At 32.5% G+C, this 24,898-nt stretch overlaps 4 protein-coding genes across 4 annotated transcripts; 2 read left to right on the top strand and 2 right to left on the bottom strand.

Moving 5' to 3' along the window:
• Positions 1-1,605: 1,605 nt before the first annotated feature.
• Positions 1,606-3,136, top strand: LOC125850069 (SNW/SKI-interacting protein A-like). The gene has a single exon (XM_049529979.1). It carries the CDS (start codon positions 1,615-1,617, stop codon positions 2,899-2,901), a length of 1,287 nt encoding a protein of 428 aa, XP_049385936.1. The 5' UTR covers positions 1,606-1,614; the 3' UTR covers positions 2,902-3,136.
• A 195-nt stretch (positions 3,137-3,331) lies between these two features.
• Positions 3,332-8,394, bottom strand: LOC125850071 (uncharacterized). Its single transcript, XM_049529980.1, has 7 exons — positions 7,976-8,394; positions 7,518-7,688; positions 6,368-6,602; positions 4,934-5,156; positions 4,659-4,822; positions 3,785-3,935; positions 3,332-3,707 (listed from the first exon to the last, which is right to left on the bottom strand). Exons 1-5 carry the CDS (start codon positions 8,342-8,344, stop codon positions 4,681-4,683), a joined length of 1,140 nt encoding a protein of 379 aa, XP_049385937.1. The 5' UTR covers positions 8,345-8,394; the 3' UTR covers positions 3,332-3,707; positions 3,785-3,935; positions 4,659-4,680.
• A 2,285-nt stretch (positions 8,395-10,679) lies between these two features.
• LOC125850073 (chorismate mutase 2) lies at positions 10,680-13,857 on the bottom strand. Its single transcript, XM_049529982.1, has 5 exons — positions 13,549-13,857; positions 12,520-12,606; positions 12,248-12,394; positions 11,085-11,177; positions 10,680-11,002 (listed from the first exon to the last, which is right to left on the bottom strand). The coding sequence occupies exons 1-5, from the start codon at positions 13,756-13,758 to the stop codon at positions 10,772-10,774; spliced, it is 768 nt and encodes a 255-aa protein (XP_049385939.1). The 5' UTR covers positions 13,759-13,857; the 3' UTR covers positions 10,680-10,771.
• Positions 13,858-20,821: 6,964 nt separating this feature from the next.
• Positions 20,822-22,550, top strand: LOC125850054 (dihydrolipoyllysine-residue acetyltransferase component 5 of pyruvate dehydrogenase complex, chloroplastic-like). The gene is made up of 3 exons (XM_049529963.1): positions 20,822-21,834; positions 22,127-22,318; positions 22,422-22,550. The coding sequence occupies exons 1-3, from the start codon at positions 20,980-20,982 to the stop codon at positions 22,548-22,550; spliced, it is 1,176 nt and encodes a 391-aa protein (XP_049385920.1). The 5' UTR covers positions 20,822-20,979.
• The last annotated feature ends 2,348 nt before the right edge of the window (positions 22,551-24,898 follow it).

The following is a 24,898-nucleotide window of genomic DNA, read 5'->3' as shown; positions in this document are numbered from 1 at the left end:
TGATACGTCAGCGCCACATCAACGTCACATCAGCGTCACATTTACCATTATTTAAATTTTGATTTATAATTCTTTTTTGTTTCTTTTTATTTATTCACAACTTTAGAAAGTAAAAAAAAACAAACTCAAAAAATAAGAATTAATACATGATTATAAGAAAAATAATCTCAAAAAAGAACAAATTTTCTGTTGAAAGAGATTCAAAATCTCAAAACCATTCTCACAAAAACACATTCAAATTTTAAGACACATAATCAAAATAAATAAATAATAACAACTAAAAATTAAATTTGAGATGAAAAAATTGTAGATTTTCATTGAAAAGAGCTTCAAGTTCATCACATTCAAACTTTGCCATAAATACTAATTTTAATTTGAAGCAAGGACAAATCAATGGCTTTTCTATTTCTTCCTTGTTCATCACACTTTTTGAATTTTACTGATAGAAAGGACATGAGGGTGGGATGGGGGTGAAGAAGAAGAAGAAGAAAGGGGTGGTGCAAGTGGTGGTCAAGGCAGGAGGAGTGGATTGGGTGTGAGGAAGATGAAGGGGCTGGAGATGTGGCTGGGGTTGGTGGTAAGGTATGAAGAAGATGAAGAAAAGAAATATTATTGGCTAAAAAGAAAATAATTTGGGCCCACTTATTTTTTTTCTCTTTAATTTTTGACATAAACGCGTTGTTACTTTTTTGACTTGCCATGTCAGCAATTTGGGTGTATTTTAATTCACTTGAAAAGAGATTAGGGGTGTAAATAATTACCCGTAAAGTTTAAGTGTCAAAGTAAATTTTGCTGCCAAGTTCAGAGAAAATTTTATGTATTTTCTCTATTAAATATAACAAAAATCAAAACTCAAAAGCTATTTAAAGTTTTTTTTATGTTTTTTTTTTATTTTAAGCTATTTAAAGTTTGAAATCAAATATGATACACTAGTATTCCTATTACTACTATATCATCAGAATCATCATTCAGCATTGATGGCACCAAATATAGAAGTTGCATCCATCATGAAAATATTCAAACGCGTATAGCTACTCGAAACTGGTGGCATGATTTATCAGTTAAGTTAATTTTTTTTGTACATTTAAATACTATAAGGTAGTTCATAAATTTAGTTATTTTTTATTGTTAAACTAATTGATATTGCATATAAACTATAGATGAAAATGAAGATGTCTTGTCAAAATTTATGTTAATATTTTTAAGTTATAATTTAATTTTAATAATTATAAAAAAAAATATACTTTTAAAATAAGTGAATTGACCCAACCCGCACCCCCACGTATTGGTTGGCTTGGCTGGCTATTTTCTGGCCCACAAAAAAAGTGGATCAACCCTGCTTGGCTCGTCAAATTTCAAAATATGTATGGGCTATCCGAATGGACGGGCCAACTCATATTGACAAATCTAGGTTATTTTTCATTAGAATTCCAATAATATAATTGTTTGAATAGGAAGAAATTTTTCCTTTTCCTTTTCTTGGTAGGATTAGGAATTAGGACACTTTCCTTTCCTTTTCCTTTTAGGATTCTACTTGTAAACTCCTTATATAAACCCCAACATAACCTTTTCTTTCATTTATTCATAATATCGATTCTTTTTTTCTCCATCGTCATGACTAGCATGAAAGTTGGAGGAAACACTTTGCCTGTTACTGTGGACGAACATGGTCAAGTCAGGTACGATGTGATTGCCAGACAGGCCGAAAACGCTAAGAAAATTGTATATTGTCACTACAACGATCTTGTTCCCAAGTTTGTTAAGGATCATGACGAAGACTTGAAATTCGATGTGGTACACGAGAAGAAGAAACTAATCGAGCAGACTACTCGGGAGACCAAGGCTATCCTTCTTCAGAAGATTGGTACACAACAATCTTGGGACTCTATGGAGCCACCTAAGTTCATTAAGTACAAGTCTTGTAAGCAGCAGGGTTCAAGGCTTATTAAGATGGTTGAGAAGGCGGTGGACCCTATGGAGCCACCCAAGTTCAAGCACAAGAAAGTACCTAGGGCATCTGGTTCACCGCCAGTGCCCGTTATGCATTCTCCTCCTCGTCCTCTTACAGTGAAGGATCAACTGGATTGGAAGATTCCGCCTTGTATATCGAACTGGAAGAACCCTAAAGGCTACACAATCCCACTTGATAAGCGTCTTGCTGCTGATGGGAGCGGAGGATTTGATGAGGTTAAGATCAATGATAATTTCCCAAAACTTGCTGAGGCTCTGTATGTTGCAACTGAGAAAGCTACGGAAGCAATTGCAATGCGGTCAAAGGTTCACAGAGAGATTATTCTCAAAGAGAAGGAAAAGAAAGAGATGGAACTTCAGGAGTTGGCACGCAAGGCAAGAGCAGAGATAGCTGCAGGTCTTAAGAATGATGTGGATGATTATGAGGGTCGATTACGGAGAGAGAAGATAAGCAAGGAGCGACGTCAGGAGAGAAGATTGATGGAGGCAAAAGAGGGTGCAGCAATGAAGAGGAGAAAGATCAACACCAGAGATGGAGACCGTGATATCAGCGAAAAGGTGGCTCTTGGGATGGCTTCTACATCAAGAGGTTGTGGAGAGACCATGATGTATGACCAGAGATTGTTCAACCAGGAGAAAGGGATGGATTCTGGATTTGCTGATGATGATGCTTACAACCTATATGACAAAACCCTATTTACTGCTCAGTCTACTCTGTACAGACCAAAAAAAGACGCTGATTCTGATACGTACGGAGAGCAGCAACAGGAGAAGATCACTCACTCTAAACCTGACAATGCATTTGCTGGAACTTCTGAGAGAACTGGTCCTAGAGATAGACCTGTGGAATTTGAGGCAGATGCTGATCCATTTGGTTTGGACCAGTTTTGGACAGGTGTGAAGAACAATATGGCAAATGATGGTAATTGAGGCACCATGAAAGCAGTGACGCGAGATGGCTATGAAACAGCACTAGAAGAACTTGTATTGCTTTGGAGAAGGGCGTTGACGACATCCTGGTTGGCTTGCACAATGTAATTTGCTTCTTCTTCTTTTTCTTTGATGCATTTGAACAATGTCATTTCTCTTTTACATGTCTATCAAATAATAAAACTTTCCACTAAAGCTGTGTCAAGCTTTACTCAATGTGCATCCGCCCCTGCCAATAGAAAACCTCAGTTTTCTTACCAAACTTGAGGAAATTAATCAGAATTTCTGATGATTCTCCCCAAATCAATGAAAAATCTGACTAAAACAAGTATGGCAGCAAAAATCAATAAAAATGAAAATAAAAAATAATGTCTGGAGAAATCCATACAAGATAATGAAGTTCAAGAAGAAAGAGTGAGGAAAAAGGTAATCAAAAAGTCAAATGTTTACTGTGGTCTTCGTATATTCGACTTAGATTAGGTGAAAACAGGGGGGAATGGAAACGAATTGAGGGTCCAAATAGGATTTATATTGAATTAAAATATGGATACAAGATGGGTCTTTGCAATGTTCTTTCATCACAACAGATGAGCACTGAAGATACCTGGACACAGCTACCTAATAGTTTTCAAGCTACAGCCGACCTCACGTGTTGTTTGTGGAGCACACAATAGTACCACGAATCTATTCTAGAGGCACTACTAAAAGAAACTCAAACTTACTGTACATTTTACACCTCAGAAGTCTCTTCTTTAGTGATTCGTCCAAGAGGATTGATAGCTAAGTTTTCTACTGTATGCTTCTATCTGATACGTGAAGCAAAATGAATTAGTGTTTATTGTAACAGATAGACATGAAATAGAGAGTATTAGTCTATACTCACTGTGAATTCCGATATTCCAATTCAGTCCAGTTCATCTGGTCAAATCTTCTGGCAAAATTCGGCAATCGTCTATTGGTTTAGTTTGATACTTCTGCTGAAGCATCAAGATCATCGTTCTTCAGGTTGTAGAGCTTACATTATAACTTACGTACTGCATAGAACAGAGCACCAAGCACTTGAGGATTTCAATAACATGAAATTCATTTCATTTTCTGTTCCTTTTCAGGGTATCCATGTCTTTCCATTGTTTTCTTCTTCATGACAAAATAATCTTTTCAATGTGGTAACTGTAATCAGGCCGTTCTAGTTAATTTATCGTAATTCACTCAACATCATACAAGCGCTCCGACATTGTTCAGAATCTAAACGAAATTATAACATAAGTACTAAACTTGTAGAAAAACATACCTAAAGCTGGAAACAAGATTGAATTATGTTGATAGTTTTTTTATGTAAGATTAGAATGATGCTCGACACATCCTGTGAACTTTTTTCAATATTCACCTGTAATCTTTTTGTATGTAGCTACAGCACCTCCTTAGTGCTCTGATTTTAACATCAAAAACACTTAGCCACTTCAAAAAAAAAAAGTTGGGAACGGAATCTTTTGTTGCTAATATTGTCGTTTCAACCCAAAGCAAATTTACTCTGGATTGATCTGTGATATATTGAAATATGGGCTAAAGTAATGTCTTCTTTTGGTAAGATAGGCTAGATAAATGTTCACCGTAAAATGGTGGACAAGCTAAAAGACCTTTAGCTACACCTTTTGACATTTTACCATCTTTGTTATCCAGAAGATACTTCATATGTCACTCCGTCAAAGCTGAAGAATTAAAAATGGAACAAATAAGGAAGTAAAGAAGAAACTCACAAAATGCTTTCTTCAGGCAATTTCAACCAATGGAATGAGATCTATTTTGCGAATTAAGATTCCTACTGTCTTTCAGCGAAGTGAGGAAGTTGGATAAAACAAGTGAGTCATTACGCGCATCCCTCTCATTAAGCCATTGCTCCTCAATATGGATACTGACATCCCTTTTAGTGTCATTCCATTAACAATAGTTAGAATTAGGAAGCTATGAAAGGGCTTGGATACTAAATAACTCTCTTGCTGTTACAGAAAAGAAAGAAAAATGAAAATGCTACCTCTTCAGAGAGAGAACTTCATAATTTCTGCGCAGATAATCAGCATACTTGATAAGGGCATCTTGTGCATACTGCCTCCCTACTGATCTTACTGAAGCAGCATTAAGTAAATTCTCCAGTGTGCCGTGCTTTTTCAAAAGCTTCAAAGCAGTCTTTCGACCAAAACCAGGAACAACATGCTGGATTCCAGGAACACCATCAACCTCATCACCCAGTATGCACCCTTCTCCAGAAAACCACAAAACTTAGCAGCCAACATAATAACAGCAGACACTCGAGAACAAAACTGATGATTAGATGATTCTAACAGCATCGACACTGAAGCATCCAAAATCCACCCATCCCCTACGGTAGCTAGCCCATATTGGCTAGAGCCCAGAAGTGCACACATGGGAAAATGCTAAAACCTTATAAGAAGAACAGGATAGCATGAAACACACGAAGCTATATGGAAACAAAAGAGGCTTTTGTTCTTCCTTTTACCAAGTGCCACCTGCACTTTCTTCATAATGCTACCTAAGCAGCTCGGACTTGGATGCGGATGTCCGATACAGGTGCGGATTTAGAGGTCAGATCCTTCATGATCTACATTTTAAGATTCGGGGGTACCGATAGGGGTGCGGGGATTCGGCTAAAAATAATTCAACTATCAAAAAATAGAGTTGCATGTCTAAATTATGAGACATTATGTGGTAAATTTAAAAGGTATATTGAGGAGAGAATATTGATCAAGAGGAGATTTACAGAAGGTGGTATAAGGAAAAGTTTGACATAGAAATTTATGTATACAAGGTACTTTATTTTTTTCAATTTCACGTTAGCTTTTGTTTTGATTACAGAAATCATTGTATTTGTCCTGAATTTCACTGTCAATTTTGGTCAAAGTACCCAAAACTGGTTGACCGCATCCGGTACGATAAAAAAGAAGAATAATGAGTTATAGATGTATTGAACGTAAGTTCATATCAATGGAAGATCTTCTCAAAAATATTTGGTATAAAAAAATATTTAGTAGATGTAGTAAAAATTAGAAGAAAAAAAGATATCTTACCCAAGATTAAATTCCCACACTGACCTTCAATTTTACCCCTCTTCATGGAAAGAACCACTCCCTACTTTTGCCTCTCTCAATTTTCATATCCCAATCAGCTAAACGTCGGTCACAAACTATCAGGGGTTGGTTATATGAATCCTCTATATTTGGTCTGCTCTATTCAGAACCACTTCATTTCACTACACCATAATTGACCTTTTAATATAAACGGGGATCTCTTAAACTACAGTCCTCTAAATCTCACCCAAATCCTGCCTAACAAGGAAGTAGAATAATGACTTTTAATTTGCAGCTATGAATAAGATACTATTAGCTTCAACAAGTACATGAACTAGTAACTTAGGATAAAACTACACCTAAAAGGAGTGTGACATACTTACTCAGGCTCAAATCAGACCTTGGATCACAATTGTACTGTGCCACATAGTGTTTTAGGGTGTAAAAGGACCATCTATTGAACTCTGGTACTGGCATGACAATTTGAACATCATCAGATATCAGCTGTTTGAAGTCTTTGTCAGGAGAGGCAACGACAACTCGGTGCCCCCTTTGTATAACCTGTTCTACAAGTGTGGCTATGACATCATCGGCTTCATGTGATTCAATCTTAACTACCTGCATACTACACTTAGTCAAAAGCCCTTCTCATCATGCTAACAAGATTGTGTAACGCAAAAAAATATATGACCAACACATAGAAGAAAGCTTCCAAACAATACTGTGTAGTGTAAAAAACAATATTCTGAGCAAGAATGTCCAGCCCAAAAATATAAACAAGTCTGCAATTATAACGTATGTTGCTCGGACTCTCCAAAACTGATGCCACACCTGTGCCGGATCCTACAAAATGCACTGTTTTTGGAAGATCCGACATGAACCCAGCAACATTTCTAAAGAGTCTAAGCAACATAGATTATAAATACAACAATCATTGTCAAACCTGAGGCAGGAGATGCACAAGGTAGCAGGAAAATACCAAGATAAAAAATATCATAAGGGGAGTACTGGATTTGTAGGCCACCGATTGTAATTTATTATTTCTCGTTGATAATAAGTTCTGTATATGTTCCCACCCAAACTTAAAGCTGAAATGACATTAATAGGCCTCAGAAACTGTTCTCTTGAGAGAAAACTAGCTGGTATTGATTGTTCCATTCAACGTTCATGGCTTTATTTATTTGGTCCAAGATTTGTTCTTTCTCCATTCAACTTTTGCTATATATGAATCTCCAGTGTTGTTGCTTGACACATTTCACCATAAGCAACTCACATTTCGGAAACAAATTTCTTTCTGACAAGAAGGAAAAATTAAATCTATATCATGGTTCATGCTTCTTAGTATCTCTAGTTAGAAATAACATTGTAGTTAATATCAGTAAATTACACCGTCGATGCACAAAAAAAATAGAAAACCTTTCTCAAATCGTTAGTAAAGATAACCGTCAACTTCAGACTACTAAAGTAACCAGATTCCAAGGATGCATCAATAAACCAAAACTACAAGTATTGAAGAAGAAATTGTTCACTCACAGGAACATTGCAGTTCTGAAGGACATCCAAGATGAGCCTATGTGACCTTTCAATCGTACTCCTTGGAGATTTTACTGCACCTTGCAACTGATGCCAGTATTTCCTCCTACTTGCTTTATAGGAAGGTAACAACTGTCGTCTATACTCATTACCTCTTTCTCCATCAATAACCTGTAAAATAATCAGCCAGTTCAAACAATATGTAGTTCATGATGCATTCATATACCATCTACACCTTCCAAGCAAGGTCCTAGCTCATTCAGACGAACTCCGTAGCTTTTTCTTAGACTTTGTATTGAAAAAAACTACTATTAAACATGTACAAATACTTTAAGTACAATAAGGTGAATCAACAAGTAAGATTATATTTATAGAGTATACCACCCCTAACACTTCAATTCTTTTCTTTTTCATTTCTTAGCTCAACAAACAGAGTAATACACAGAGAGGAAGCTTACAGCAATAACAGGATCAGTGAGGCTAACTTGAGAGAAGAAAAGGGAAATCCAATGAGCAAAAGATTGCAAAGAAGGAATGCTTCCTTTGTAACAAATAGGATTAACATCCAAGAAAAAAACCCTCTTTTTTCTTGAATTCTTGTAATGGGTATCTCTACTTTTCCCAAAAGGTTCATTCCCTTGTTGCAAAATTGGGTCTTGCACAACAGGATGACTATGAGAAGAAGAAGAACAAAAAAGAGGGCTTAGTTTTAGCAAATTTCTTTGCTGTTTCAGTGGGGAAACAAGAACTGGGTGGTGGGTAGAGTTTGGAATTGGGTGGAAATGGCGAGGTGTGATAGTAAATGGTGGAAATTGCTGAATCTCCATGGTTGCTAATTGCTAAACCTCTAATGGAGTTCTTCTACCTATCTCATCTAGTCTTTAAGGTTCTAATGGAAACTTTAGGGATTGAAAATAGTGAAAATTATAGTTGATGTCTATAACCATAATAATCCTTACTTTAGGGACCAAAGATGTAATTAGGATAATAATGTAAATTGGGAGAAAATGATCAAAATGGAGTACTACATGTATATATTTGGTACTAGAGGGAAATAATATTTTTCAATTTTCTCATATCTGATTGTTAAATCTTTGAAAAATAACCTTTTTCAAAAATGTCGAAATGAATTTTTTAATGAAATGATATGTATGCATGGTTGAAACGTGGGAGAGGGAAAGGGAGAAGAATGGTCCAAAGAATGAATTTTTTATAATAAACAAACAAGTTTCGTAAATCACATTTTGAAGTTTACGGTCTCCTTCCCATTAATATGGATCTTTTTCCTTCTGAAAATAAGTCCATCAATTAATGTCAACAACTCACACTGTTCCTTTTTACATATTTCGTTCTGCATTTTGTATTCCTCCTAAGAAAATATTAATCNCTACTTTTCCCAAAAGGTTCATTCCGTTGTTGCAAAATTGGGTCTTGCATAACAGGATGGCTATGAGAAGAAGAACAAAAAAGAGGGCTTAGTTTTAGCAAATTTCTTTGCTGTTTCAATGGGGAAACAAGAACTGGGTGGTGGGTAGAGTTTGGAATTGGGTGGAAATGGCGAGGTGTGACAGTAAATGTTGGAAATTGCTGAATCTCCATGGTTGCTAATTGCTAAACCTCTAGTGGAGTTCTTCTACCTATCTCATCTAGTCTTTAAGGTTCTAATGGAAACTTTAGGGATTGAAAATAGTGAAAATTATAGCTGATGTCTATAACCATAAAAATAATCCTTACTTTAGGGACCAAAGATGTAATTAGGATAATAAAGTAAAATGGGAGAAAATGGAGTATTACATGTATATATTTGGTACGGAGGAAAGTAATATTTTTTAATTTTCTCATATTTGATTGTTAAAACTTGAAAAATTAACTTTTTCAAAAATGACGAAAATGAAACGGAATGTAGGGGTGTTCACGGGTCGATTTGGATGGGTTATTGGTCAAAACCAAACCAATTTAATCGGTTTTAAAATTATCAAAACCAAACCAAATCAAATATAATATACATTTATCAGTTTGGTGGTTATTAGTTTCGGTTTGGTTTGGTTTGGTTTGGTTATTAACCATATACAAAAATAAAAGAAACAATTCATTCAAAATGTGAAAAAGTGATAACAATCCATTCAAAACGAAAAATAGTTAGAATGACTTAAATTACTGAACTTTCAATCACTAAATTTACTATCAATAAAGCTTTAAAATTCACTATATTGGCCTAGAATGAAGAGACTATAATATTTTCAGTCCCACAAAGAATTGTCATATAGACACTCATATACATGAAATTAATAAGATAAATGTTTTCATCTTGGGCATTTTTGCTTTCAATAAGTAAATTATAATGAAATTTTAATGAAAATATATATAAGATCTTTAAAAATTGTTTATAAGAATAATATATTAAGTATGTATATTAATAAAATATATGCATATTATTCATCGGTTTGGTTCGGTTATTTCTTCGGTTTTTTTCGAATAAAATCATAATCAAATCAAATACTATCGGTTTTCAAAAATCTAAAACCAAACTCAAATAAAATCAATTTTATTTTATCGATTTGATTCAATTTTTCGGTTTGAATCGGTTTTTATCCAAACCGTGAACACCCCTAACGAAGTGTATGCACGGTTGAAACGTGGGAATGGGGGTAGGGAGGAGCATGGTCCAAAGAATGAATTGTTCATAATGAATAAACAAGTTTCGTAAGTCACATTTTAAATTTAGCGTCTCCTTCCTATTAATAGGGGATCTTTTTCCTTCTGAAAATAAGTCCATCAATTTATGTTAACAACTCACACTGTTCCTTTTTACATATTTCGTGTAACTGATTTGAAAAATGGTTATTTATTTAATGATAAGGATAAAAAAAATAAATTATTCTAATTTGTCCAAATGGACGAAGAAATTTATTTTCAGTACTAGAGGGTGTATTATATTTTGAGAAACATTCAAAATTAAAATAATAATTTTAACTAGGCATAAGCTAAATAAGTCATATCCATAAGTAAAGTAATGACAATTAGCTCAACTTTTTGGCAATTCACAAACTCCATATGTTTTTGCGAATTCGAATTTCGTTTATTACACTTTCTTATTAATTAATCTATTTTGAGAAAAAAGAAAAGGGTGCATATCTCTCTTTTTAAAATGGTTTAACATAAATAATCATTTTCTTCCACATAAATTTCATCGATAACAATAACAAACAATAATAATAGTGATGAAAATCATTACAATAACAATAACAATCCAATTAATCAAGACGACGTAGAAGGTATTCAACTTCGACAAGTTTAGTCAAAGGCATTACCCATTCATCATATAAACGCGAAACTAATAATGGATCAATTTTTTCCTTCACTTCTTCAACACTATCGTTTAAGGTCACTTCTTGACCAAACACTTTAGCTTTCTTCGCTACTCTCTTCTTTACCATCTCTTCAACTGCTTCAAATGTTAATAACTTCATTAAAGCATCTCTATCCTGCAACAACAACGATGCATCAAAAAATATTACTGCGTGAACTGTAAATGAGTACACTAGTTAATCGTAAGTAATGAGATACCTGAGCAAGAATAAATGGTTTATATTCATCAGTGCTATCTTTGAATTTAACTTCAGCAACAAATTTTCCATAGTGAATCCTTCTAGATAGTGCCTTCAACAACAAAAGAAAAAATCAATAAAAAAAATCACAACAGCTTATAAATATTGAAGAAAAAAATTCAATGTTTACCCAACTTTAAATTTTATTTTATTTTATTTTCATTTTCCCTAGTTCACTGGCCTTCAACTAGTAAAGTCAAATTATTTATTTTTGAAATAATTGTAAAAAACAATATTAAAAGGTGTAACATGAAGTGTCAGGTCATGTTATTTTTAATGTCGAATAGGCTTTAATTAAAATGATAAAAATAAGGGCAAAGGGTCTGAAAAATACTTTAATTTTGATTGAAATCATTATTACAATATCAAACTTTATGAAGGATTTTTTATCCCTGCACTATTTAATAGTGTATTTTAAAGGTGTATATGTGTCCACGTGAACACATTACTACTTATAATGATGTTATATTTATGATGTCTACGTGGGCACATATATACTTTTAAAATATACTATTAAATAGTGCAGGGGGTAAAANATGATGCTATATTTATGATGTCTACGTGGGCACATATATACCTTTAAAATACATTATTAAATAGTGCAGGGGTAAAAGGTCCTTTTCAAAGTTCAGTATTATTACAACAATTTCAGTCAAAGTTTAAATATATTTCAGACTTTTTTCCTTAAAAATAATGAGTTGCTCATTCTAACATGTGTTGAAGTAACATTTTTTTTTTAGAATAAGCTGCAAGTTGCTAAAAAAAATCAGAGATAAAAAAATATATAGCTTAATTGGAGAATGCAGAGAACTTTATTCTTTATGTTTGCCTAGCTGGATCAAATTTTATATTGTGTTAAGTGTGGGTTTTTTTATATTTTTTATTTTTGAAATTAAGATTTTAAGACACAAATTCAAATTAGTTCATCTTTAAAATAAATAGTAAACATCGAATGAAAAATCATAAAATAAAAAGAAAATATTCATATTTTGTATTTACAATAAACTAATGAGTGAATGTGAAGCACGTGGTCTCTCGTACGATTGAGTAATATGTATATTCACTTTTATAAAATTAAATTGCTTGATATGATAAAAGTATCGAATGCAAATAAGTATTTACCTGCAATAATTGAATGTCACAAGCAGCAGTAGTTGCAAAATTTGCATCATCATCAGCCTCAGTACAAAATAGTGGAAGCATTTGATTTATATAAATATCCAATATCTTCTCATTTACATTTACTGATTCTGCTGCAGGATGCAAAACCTATATAATATTAATCAAATTAATTAGTGTTAATTATGATAATTTTAAAATCCTAATTAAAAGCACAACATAATTTATTTATCTTTAAAAATATTACATTATTTATCTAATAAATAGATACTTACTGGTGTGCATTTGGTAAGTGGTATAATTGAGTCAGACAAATTATCTGGGAAGAAAGGATTTTCCTCTGGGGATAAGTATCTACCAACCTGTTATATAATAAAATCAATTAAATTAAAGGAATTTAATTTTTCTTTGGGATAAAGCTCCCCATATCCAAATCCAAAATTTTTAATTAAATATTTATTATTTTATCATAATCTTTGATGATAAATATTTTCTTTTCAAACTTATTAAAGAAACGCACAACAATCGTTGAAAGTAGGATCCTAATAATTTAGTCAATTTCTAAAATAATCGCTCAATCAATAGTTATTATCTGAGATAGACGCTTTCTTTCTTTTCTTTTTCAAAGAAATGGAGTAAAAAAGAAAAGTGATTTTTTGAGATAATAACTAGTAATCGAGTAAATCTCTAAAAATCAATTTGATATTTTCCTAATTTAAGAGATCATTTTAGAAAATTGTGAGGAAAGTACCATTATCCTGATATTAAGTAAGTGAAGAAATTAAAAAAAAATCAATAAATAAATATGTGATTTAGATGCACGTCATAATTTAATTTAAGTGTCAGATTTAAGAAAGGAGGAACAAATATAGAATGAAAAAATAGAAAAAAGATAAATAAATCATGGTCAACCAAAACTAAAATAGCAAGCAAGTAAACAAAGGAATCTAATAAGTTCCGAAAAATAAGGAAAACCTACCAAAAGAGTACAAAGATAAAGACAAACACCATTAACATTTCCAAGAACTCCAACAACAAAGTCGAGTCCCACCGAATCTAATAACTTTTATTTAAATTATATATTTATGTTGAGAAAATTCATTAAATCTATATACGTATCAATTTAAAACCTAATTATTAACACTTAAATATATCATTTTAAAAATTTTAAATTCATAAAGTTAAAATTCTGATTACGCTTCTGAAAAAACAAACTATCATTCAACATTTGATCAAAAACAGAGGCGAAATACATCGACAATCCATTAAAATCATATGTACAAACACAAGAAGAGAATTGTTACCTTAGATTGAAGAGCTTCTGTTTCTTGAAACAAGTATTGAAACAAGGATCCTGAAATATTTGAAGAAGAAGGTAATTGTTGTTTGTATAAAGTTGGATTTATTGGGAATTTGATTCTTTCAATAAGGTTGAAAATGATGGTATCTTCTTGTCTAATTAAACTATCTCTTATTGAATCAAGACTCAATTTACCATCATCACCACAAGCCATTTTTTTTTTCTTTTTTTGATTGATAAAATTCTGAAAAATATTTTATGTGGGGAGAGGAAGAAAGAAAAAATGAGAAGAAAGAATTAATGTTATCTGTTTTTGGTTGGTTGGTTGGTTAAGTTTGGACTATATATTGAAGAGGTTTTTATGTTTTTAGTCCCTATATTTTAGGTTCATTAAAGGTTATGGTCCTACTATTATACGTTTACGTAAAAAAGGTTATGATAGTTGTTTAGATTGGTCTCGATTCCTCAAATTGAGCTATAATAGTAGTTGAAGAATCTCTTGTTCCGAGTGGGTTTAAAGCCATGACTTTACTAAAAAATTCTTGCCATCTCGAAGAAAATCTAATGTGAAGCTCGGGCTAGCGAACATGAATAAGGGATGTCTTCCTTTTTTTTCTTGATTTAGGTGACATAGTCTTATCCTATGAATGATAATGATGCATGATATGTGTTTGCACTTAGAATTCTTTTATTTTATTATATGTAAATTATAATTATACAAATTGACAACTTTACATTTTGTTTCTTACTTTTGATTTCCTTAATCATGTCCAATCTTTCTATTCAATACCTAGATTCATTGATTTCTCTTGCAAGTTTGATGAGATCTTTGTGAGAACTGAAAAAATGTAATGACTTAAGAAAATAACGTATGTAATTATGATCTTCTCAAGAACAATATTATCATATTTTATTTAGTTTCTTATAATTCAAGTTTTATTTTTTAAACTAAGAAATCAATAATCGAATTAAGACTAAAAATTTGAATATTTAATTTTCTATTTTGAAACCCTTCCATCTTTATCCTTTTTGAAACAGAAGAAGTATGTTATAATTTTGTAAAGCCAAAATTAGACTTTAATCATAATTCAAGTGCTAAAAGTGCAATTTACTTAACCAAACAAATTAAGTCTATGTGAAGGTCTAGAAATGTCATGTGCACACTTGGAGCGTAGTGCGCAGACAAAATCATTTTTGTTAAAAAATATTTTATGTATATTCAAATTTAATCAAACTTTTTTATAAATATAAAATATCGAATCAAATATTTTTTAAAAAAAAACTTGCTCACTACGTAAGAAGGATGTTTTGATGCGTGTGAAAGACGTGTAATGGGGATCCACACAACACTTTATATGCACTTTCTTGTAACATGTCCTTTGTGTTGTCCACTAAAGTTCATGGAATCAAATTACTTTTTCACTTTTTTTTATCCAATCAACCAAAGAATTGTCCCAAATATCGAGAAATGTGGTTTTTTCTCTGTTTAAATTTATATTATACTTTTAATGTCTCTAGTTATTTGTTCATTTTTTAATTGATACATTTATTAAGAAAATAATGATTAACTTAGCGAGTTTATCATTTTATCCCTATTAATTATGAAGTGAATAAATTAAAAATTTAAGATTTTCAAAAAGCTCTACATTTTTCAAAATTAATTAATTGAGGGTATAATATGTAAAAAAATAATTGTCCTTTTTTGATTTATCAAAATGGATAAATAAATAAATAAAATTGGACAAGTAATTAGAGATAGGGGGAGTATAATTTGATTTGATATAGAGTTTGAGAAAAATGAAATATTTTTTAAATTTGCGATCTAAAATAAGTCATAGATATTTGTGTGACTATAAATCATTTCATTAAGAATAAAAGAAATATTTTAAAGTTAAATTAATAATACTAAATATAAAAATGTATCATTCTTGTTTAAACGAACTAAAAAAAAGTGGATCATAAAATCAAACAAGAAAGTATTTTCTATAACGGTCAAAAACATCCCTTTTAACTATAATTCAAACTTAAAGTCTTAATCTACATTCTTCTATTAGAATAATGAATACATAACATTCTTGAACTATCTTAGAAGCTACAAGTTACATTCCTCTGTTACTTTTTTGTCAAAAAAGTAACGTTTCAAACAAAAAATGTTCTTGAGTTTCTAGTTGCAAGAGTCATCTTTGCTCAATTTTTTTACATAGCTTTTCTCATTTGTATTAATTTTATTTTTATTTTTAGATCAAGTAAATATGACAGTATGCTATTGAGATACATAATTTGTCTTTTACAATAACAATAGTAATACTAATAATAAAAAAATCCAGTGTATTTATTTTTTCTTTTTATAAAGTTGAATCTTTTTCTTCTATTTTATTTTGGTGTCTCGATATAGTCATATTTTGTTCATGTTAATTTGCTCATTTTGAACCTATTCAAATAGTAAATAATCATGTTATTGATCAGTATGGTTTACACATACTAAAAGAGGAACAAAAATTATAGGTGTTAAAATTTTTTTTGGAACCTATCGTTTTTTTTTAGTGATTAAGAAGTTCAAAACTCAACTTGAGATTTCAAGATCAAATTGCCACTGATCATATGAAACGGACTAATTTTGTAAATCGAAGCCTAATTCAAGTATGTATTTCAATTGGTAGTGATCTATATTGCGTACCAAACAAAAAATGTGTCAAATTTGTTAGAGTAAAATATGAACCTTTAACGAGAGAGTTATTTCAAATAGTAGCTAGCAACATAGATAAATATGAAATATTTCATTAGATTAATGGAGAAACTATGTAATTACACGAGCACTCTTATCATTTTTATTAATATTTTTTATAGTTTGAAATAATTACATTTTATATCACTAATTAATAATTTTATATATTAGATTTCAAGTTAAATACATCTAACTAGACATATGTTTTTTGCTACCAGATACACTGATTTGGTGAACTTTTCTCTATTAAGATTGAGCATGGGACTGCTAATTAGTTGTGGAGCCCGTTTGGATTGGCTTAAAAGTCGGTCAAACCTACTTTTAAGTCAGTTTTTTATTTCTAGAATTGTTTGACAAATATGTAATATAACTTAAAATAAGTCAAAAATGACTTAAAATAAGTTACGAAGTGTTTGGCAAGGTAAAAAATGACTTAAAATAAGTCAGAAACCAAAAGTAGGTCTCCCCTACTTTTTATTTTTTGACTTAAAAGTCATTTCCATTTGATTTTTTATTTTTGATTTAAAAACTACTTTTTTAAGTCAATCCAAACGGGCTCATGGTTGACTGATAGTGAAGGTTGAGTATTGAACTTCATCAAATTCTTCTCCGATAAACTCCTCAAGATATCTTCCATCGGCAAAATTGAGTTGTTAAATACTTTCTCTATTCCATATTAACTAAATTTGTGAGGCAATGCACATTTATTAAGAAAAAATATTTAAGGACATAATTTAAACTTTATTTTTCTCTTATTGTCCTTTTTGTAATCATAAATATAACTTTGCAAGTGGTGCACTTCATCTCCTAAAAAAATTCAAACTTTTTTAAAGGAAAAGGTAACCATGGAAAAAAAATATTCAAACATGCATCTTGAACTTTGAACAATGAAAAAAATCTCAATTTTTCGGTTAATATGGAATAGAGGGAGTACAATGTAATATACTTCATTCGTCCAACAATAGTTGTCCACTATACTATTTTGGAATATCCAACAATGCTTGTCAATTTTATGAAAATTAATGGATAATTTTACACTTAGTTCCTAATTTATCCTTATCATTAATTATAGTCATTTTCCTATTACATTTTTTAAGACATTGTATTATTAGTACCATATTCAAAGAGTGATATTGTAAAATTACCTTTCTATTTATAATTTCTTAAAAAGTGTGCAAAATCAATAACCTTCTATTTATAATTTCTTAAAAAGTGTGCAAAATCAATACCCTTCTATTTATAATTTCTTAAAAAGTGTGCAAAATCAATACTCCCTCCGTCCCTTTTTAGTTGCCCACTTTAGAAATGACACACAGATTAAGGCAACAATGATTAGCACAGTGAAGTTACAATTTTACCCTTATGACAACTTTTCACTTCAAAATTACAACCACTTATTTGAATTTAAGTGAAATAAATTGGAGGGAAACAACATACACTTTTACAATTTTCAAGAAGTGTAAATAAGGGTATAATAGGAAAAAATTTGTTGTTCTTTCTTGATTTGTCAAAATGGACAACTAAATAGGGACAACTAAAAAAGGAAATATGGACAAGTAAATAGGAACGGAGGGAGTACCTTCTATTTATAATTTCTTAAGAAGTGTGTAAAATCAATAGTAAACAAGTATTATTGGACCGAAGGAATATTTTCAACGAAATTATTGCATTCTAACATGAATATTTCCTATGCATTGGATTGTCGTCAGGTTTTGGGCTTTAATTTTTTGAAGTCTCATTCGATTCAGTAATATGTCATTTGACACAAGCGCAAATCATACCATTTCGTTCATTGTTGTGATTTATTAATGTATGTTCATGAAAAAATTATATTTTTTTATGTTTTATTGTTGTTGTTGTAGTTGTATTAAATTTGTATAGAAATTGTATTTTTTCTTATGTTTTGTTATTATTTTAGTTGAATTAAATTTGTATGAAGAAAAAAATGGCAAATATACCTCTGAATTATTGTAAATGATATGTCAATACCCTTAGTTCTACTTTAAGGTTGTATATACATTTATCGTTAATATTTTGGATTGCGTATACCCTTGAGACTAACGGCTAAACATGTGGTTACATCTCAATAATTTATCTAATTTTTTTTATAACTGAAATGAAAAAAACTCATCCATAACCCAAATTAAAACACTCATATTTCATAATTCCCTTCAAATAGTGCTAATTGTCCATCTTCTTCTCTTCTTTAGTTCTCAAAAAATTGTTGCACAATTCAAAACTTTCACTAACATTAGCCATTTTTTGTGTTTTAGAGTTCATGGATGATTGTGCACAAAATGATCAAGTTAATTTTGTGGTTGGCCACCTCTGTCGCCGCTGCCTTCTTCTTCGAAGTTCACACAAACATCTAAATCATTAGAAATGAGATTCATGGCGTTTCTCTTGGTGGAATGCAGCGATTTTTTGTGGGTTGTGTGCGCCTTGGAGAGGAGCCCAGCTTGGGATTGACCTTACTCCATTAAGGCCGCCGAAAAACTGCCATTGACGACCAATAATGGCCTGTCGGAGTTCAAGCCATTAGAATGAGCTGAAAATTCTTGATGTAGAAGATAAGAGGGCGGGGAATAAACCCAGAGATCAAAACTTCACGAACTTTCCCAGAAATTGGCAGAAATGCCTTGCGATAGTGCATCATGCTATTACGTTGAAAATTCTCAAAGCTTCTCCATCATTTTCTTTCTCAAAATGTAAGGGAGAATGAGTTGAATATTGGTGAGAGGGTAGATTTGATGATGCTCCATCATCTCCACTAGGCGGAATTTCATGAATCAAACACATGAATTTGTTATTATTGGAAAGGTTTTGAATTTGATTTCGTAGCTTTGTTCAAATAGATTCGAATTATTTCAAAAAGGGTTTCAGGTGGGTTTTTAATTTTGGGTAAAAAATAAATAAAAAATTGGGTTAGTCGTTGAGATGAAGCCACGTGTCCAGCCGTTAGTCTCAAGGGTATACACAACTCAAAAAATATTGATGGTAAGGATGTATACAACCTTAAAATATAACGGAAGGTATTGACATACCATTTACGATAATTCGGGGTATATTTGTCCTTTTTTTCTTGTATGAATATTGTATATGATACTGTAGTTATATTAAACTTTCAGAAATCTAATACAAACTTTAAACAATTATATACATATTTATATTATTTTTATATATGAAATTGTGAACAAAATTTAAAATACTAAGTGAGATTCGAAGTGTGATTTTTTCCCCTCCAAATTTCAAAGTGAGATTTCAAATTGTATTAAAGTTATATGATAATTGTAATTTAAATTTTGTATGTTATTGTAATTCTGTGAATTTTGTATTAATATTGTATGAAAGTTGTATACAATGTCATCGTATTTGTAGTCCAAAACTCATGAACTTTGTACAAAATTTATACATTAATATACATATTTCATACTGATTTAATAAGTTCTTATACACGAATGATGACAAAAAATTTAAGCTTTGTGCGAGATATGCATATTTCATATCGATTCTATACAGTTTCATATATGAAAAGTGTGAGCGAACTTTTAAGACTTGAGCGAGATGTACATATTTCATACTGATTTCATTCATGAAATATTGAGCGACTTTTTTTTCAAGTTTGTTGCGAAATTTCTGATATGTTTTGTAAAAACTCATGCTATGTTTAGTAAACATAAAACTCTTGTCACTTTTTGTAAATATGTTTCTTATTATATAGGTGATTCTTTCTTTGACGGTACGACTTCAATCTAAAATCTCTACCATTCTCTACAAATATCTTGAGTACAACTCTACAAGAAATATGAATAAAAACCTAAACAATTAATGATTAACAATATAATTAATCAACTAAAATGGTAATCTCACATTGTTACAGTTTCACAATAAAACACAAAAAATGACATTTTTCTATTCATTATAAGGTTGCATATTGGTCGGTTCGGTTCGATTTTAAACTTTATCGGATTAACTTATCAATTATCAATATATAGACATGTTAAACAATTATAAAACTATTAAAATATTGATTTATCTGTTATTAATCGCTACCGGTTCGATTATCGATTTAACCATTAAGATTAGACTCAATTTTTTTTTAATGAAAATTACTTAGAAACAAGATGCCAAACCAAATAAACAATGCACATGAGTAAACATAATGCATCATGCTCAAAAGCAAACACACTCACATTCTAGAATAATCGACAGTTTGAGACAGTCAAAAATAAAAATATTAAAGTACACTCTAAATCAAGGACTTTATATACTAAGTAGTATAAATATAATTATTTTTAAAAAACTGAACCGATAACCCGATAATAAAAGAAGTCAAACCGTTACCTAAGCAGCTAATCCAGTAACCCATTATTGATATAACTAATATTTTTTTTTGATTCAGACATATCAATTTCGATTTGATTTTGAACAATCCTTAATACAATTTCAAACATCGAATGAAAAAAAAAAGTTTTGTTATGTTAGCATAAAAAACACTAGTTTGGGTACCAAATTTATAGTTCCCACTTGCATAGTGTCAAAACAACCAAAAATTGATCACCAAAATACACCGGTAATGTAGTTGAATTCTCCGCCCTCTTTCTCTTTCGATGCATTCGAGAAATCCATTTCCATAAAAAACACACAAACCTACGCTTTTCTTTTCACCATTTCTAAAATCATTCATTTTTTCTTGATTTGTTCTCAAAAATGTCTCATCTTCTTCAATCCACCTTCATCCCCACCACACCCACCACCCTCAGCCGCCGTTCTGTGTTTCCGACGACCCATTTACGGAGAACCCATGTTGTAGAATCGAAGATCCGTGAGATTTTCATGCCGGCACTTAGTTCTACTATGACTGAAGGCAAGATTATCAGTTGGATGAAAACTGAAGGTGATAAACTAGCTAAAGGTGAATCAGTTGTTGTTGTTGAATCGGATAAAGCTGATATGGATGTTGAATCTTTTTATGATGGGTATCTTGCTAGTATTATTGTACCTGAAGGTAGTTCTGCACCTGTTGGTTCTCCAATTGCTCTTCTTGCTGAATCTGAAGATGAAATTTCACTTGCCAAATCGAAAACTCCGACACCCACTTCTACTTCTACTCCGGCTGCTGCTGAAGCTGTAACCGAAGAGGTTTCTACGGTAGCAGCTGCGGTTACGGTTACGTCATCTTCTGATGCTGGACCGGTGAAAATGGCGTCGTCTATTCACCCGGCGTCTGAAGGGGGGAAGAGAGTGGTGGCTTCACCGTATGCTAAGAAATTGGCTAAGGAATTGGGGTTGGATTTGAGGAGAGTGGTGGGGAGTGGGCCTAATGGGAGGATTGTGGCAAAGGATGTTGAAGCAGCGGCTGGTTCTGCTCCTATTGGTGTTGCTGCAGCGGCAAAGCCAAGTGGTGGTGCACCAGCGGCTCCAGCAGTAGAATTGGGGACGACTGTGCCATTTACGACAATGCAGAATGCGGTGAGTCGAAATATGGTGGAGAGTTTGGCAGTTCCAACTTTTAGAGTGGGGTATACTATTACTACTAATGCCCTTGATGCTCTCTACAAGAAGGTATGGTTTTTTGCTTTGTATTATTTCCTTGATTAGTTGTAGAAAGATTGGATTTTTTGGGATAAACTGGGGAGTTTATGCTATGTCATAGTTTAGATAAGCTGAAAATGCTAGCTGAAGTGGTATAGCTGAAAATCAGTAGAGAAATGTATTTACTGCAATATCTAGACTTTCTTCATTTGGATGAGATTCTCTGAGAATAGGCAAACAGAAGTGGATCTTCTATGTTTTAGTAAATTTTAAGATAAGCAGTTTCATAATTCAGTTCCTAAATGTATTTGTGAATTTGTAGGTCAAGTCGAAAGGAGTGACAATGACAGCATTGTTGGCAAAAGCGACAGCACTTGCATTGGTGAAACATCCTGTTGTGAACTCTAGTTGTAGAGATGGGAAGAGTTTCACATATAACAGTAGTATTAACATTGCTGTTGCAGTAGCCATAGATGGTGGCTTGATTACTCCTGTACTTCAGGATGCTGACAAGGTTAGTTTGAAAATCATATTTTAATATTCTGATTTCACATATAGATGGTCTACCTTCCTCGGGTTATCGTGAGGTGATTGATTTGATTAAATATTCCTTCCAGGTTGATTTATACTCATTGTCAAGGAAATGGAAGGAGTTGGTTGATAAGGCCCGGGCTAAGCAACTTCAACCCCATGAATACACCACAGGTATGCTATTATGTTTGATGAGTGAACAGTCTTTGATTTGATAAAGGTGTTCATGTATATACCATCACCAGCTGATCATATTTTATTTTTTTTGAAAATGGTAATTGTTTCTATTTCTGTAGAACAGTACATAGGTCATCCTCCCGAAAACCATATTTACATAAGGAACTCTGATAATACTTGACCTATCCCTATAATGAGTCTAAGACATCAATGATAGAGAGTATCATTAGAGTAAATCTGATTACACCAAAAACAGAGAGTCAAAATGCAATTCAGTTTGACTTGTTGCATACTACTCTCCCTATTCTCAAAAACTCTTAAGGTTCCTCTCTTTCCATATTGTCCACCAAATAGTAGCAGGGACAATTCTCCAGTTACTTCTGTTTTTTGCGCTTGTGTCCCTGATGTCCAGGAGATGTTTTTAAGTCTCAGGAACAAATTCCACAACTGGCCAGTGACTTTGCATATTGTTAACTGCAATTGCCTGTCTTTATATTGGATGGTTTTCTTGAACTAGAATATGGGTAGTCCTGTCTCTGCATTTCCAAGATTTAAAGGATTTTCCTTTGATATCTGAAGCCTCTTGAAATCTTTTACACAACCAAAAAAGAGCAGGTCTGCTAAGCTTCATCCTGCGCATATATAATCTTGCATCCTCCACCCATTCAAACCAGGTTCCTGAAGAGAGATGTGACTTTGTCAAATCGTAAGACTTTCCCCCAAGTCGGAAATAGATTCTATCAGCCATCTAAAAGAAAGAAGGTGTGTGTCGTCTTAAAAAAAAAAGGATTAGGTCTCCGGTGAAGGAAGTTCACCGGAGGTGGTGTAGCACAGGGCCAGAAGGGTCCCTAAGCTTATACCTAGGATAACGTGCCTGGGAGCTTTTTCACTTTCAATGTATAATGAGATTGGTTGTTGGTCATGACCTCCTTTGTTAGTTCCTCACACGAGAGAAATCAACACAAATGTGAACAGGAAAAGACCACATCAGACATTGAACTAAAAAGGCATGATGCTGATGCTGATTGCTACCTTAAAATCAAATATAAATCAGCTGATATTTTTATCATAGAAAGCAATTATTAGTTTTAGTTAAACCAAATACCACATGTGTTCTAGACAATGGTCAGAGGTACAACTGGAGTTACTTTATACATATCGTGTCAGATGGAAAGTAGGACATCTTGATGAAACATAGATCATTAACAAGAGACTTACTGGACTAAGATTGTATATACCTGAAGGATTGTTTCGCGTGTATGACCAAAATCTGGATCCATTTGCTGCTGGGAATTTGAAGAGAGAGCTTCTTTCAACATCTTTTATCCATGCAAAGAAATTCAACGTTAGATGGACTTCACAAGAATATTGTTGTCAAGTTAATAGCTTGATAATTGGAGAAAGAAAAAAGAGAGCAGGAATTTAATATTTTGATGTTCGAAAATTCTATAAATCACTAAGAAAGTGACAAATGAAAATCGGTCTCCTTATAGTTCTATTACCTCTTTAGCCTCATCCCCTTCATTTCTCAGTCTACATAAAGCTTGGCAAGTTCTTTTCTCAACGCTGACAGGAAATCTATCTGGAAAAAATGAGACAAATTGGATAGCACAATAAGCACAATACTGACAGAACTCAATCTTATATCTACTTTTGGTTGTAATAGAAAAGTACAAGAAAATTATACCATTTCCTCCTAATGCAAAACTTTCAATACTGCTCCAAATATTTTCAGGAATAAGTGAAATATCTTCAACTGGAGAGTATAGGCAAATACTGGCAAAAAGTATAATCGAAAGTTGCGCTAATGGTCCTTCACAGGTTGGTTGTGATAGCTTTGTCAAACACTGTAGAACTGTATCAGCTGCTGCAAGAAATGATTGCAAGTTGCGTCTTTCAGAGAATGGTACATAGTTGACAAGAAGAGCCATTGCATGGATTCTTAAACGCTGTGATGGGTCAGATGAAACCAGCAAAGCTACCTGATTCCATGTACCAGAAACAAGCGCAGATATAATCGGCTCACATGCAGAAGACTTACTTACTGATGAGGCTACTTTATCGCAGATACTAGAACATAATAATGCAGACCCACTATGTCCATCTTGGCTCATGAGCCTCCCCAAGTGTTTAATTGCAATAAATCGTTGCTCAGGCTCCGGATGGCAAAGCATGAAAGAGAACAGATCAATCAGAGAACCTTCACATTCATGGTAGGTGTGGATGCCTCTTTCACATAACTGAGAGATCCATTGATCACTGTGAAGCCTCCAAGCAATACTTGGGGCACCATGCAAGAAATTTTTAACTGCAGAGCATACATTGCTAATTACACCATGCAAAGAGAAGCGTTGAGGAACAGCAAGTACAGAACCAAGGATCACAG

This window comes from Solanum stenotomum, unplaced genomic scaffold, assembly GCF_019186545.1.
Source record: "Solanum stenotomum isolate F172 unplaced genomic scaffold, ASM1918654v1 scaffold13383, whole genome shotgun sequence".
In the NCBI taxonomy this organism is placed as follows: domain Eukaryota; kingdom Viridiplantae; phylum Streptophyta; class Magnoliopsida; order Solanales; family Solanaceae; genus Solanum; species Solanum stenotomum.
Note: the sequence above shows the minus strand (reverse complement) of the source record. Positions and strands in the feature narration are given on the sequence as shown.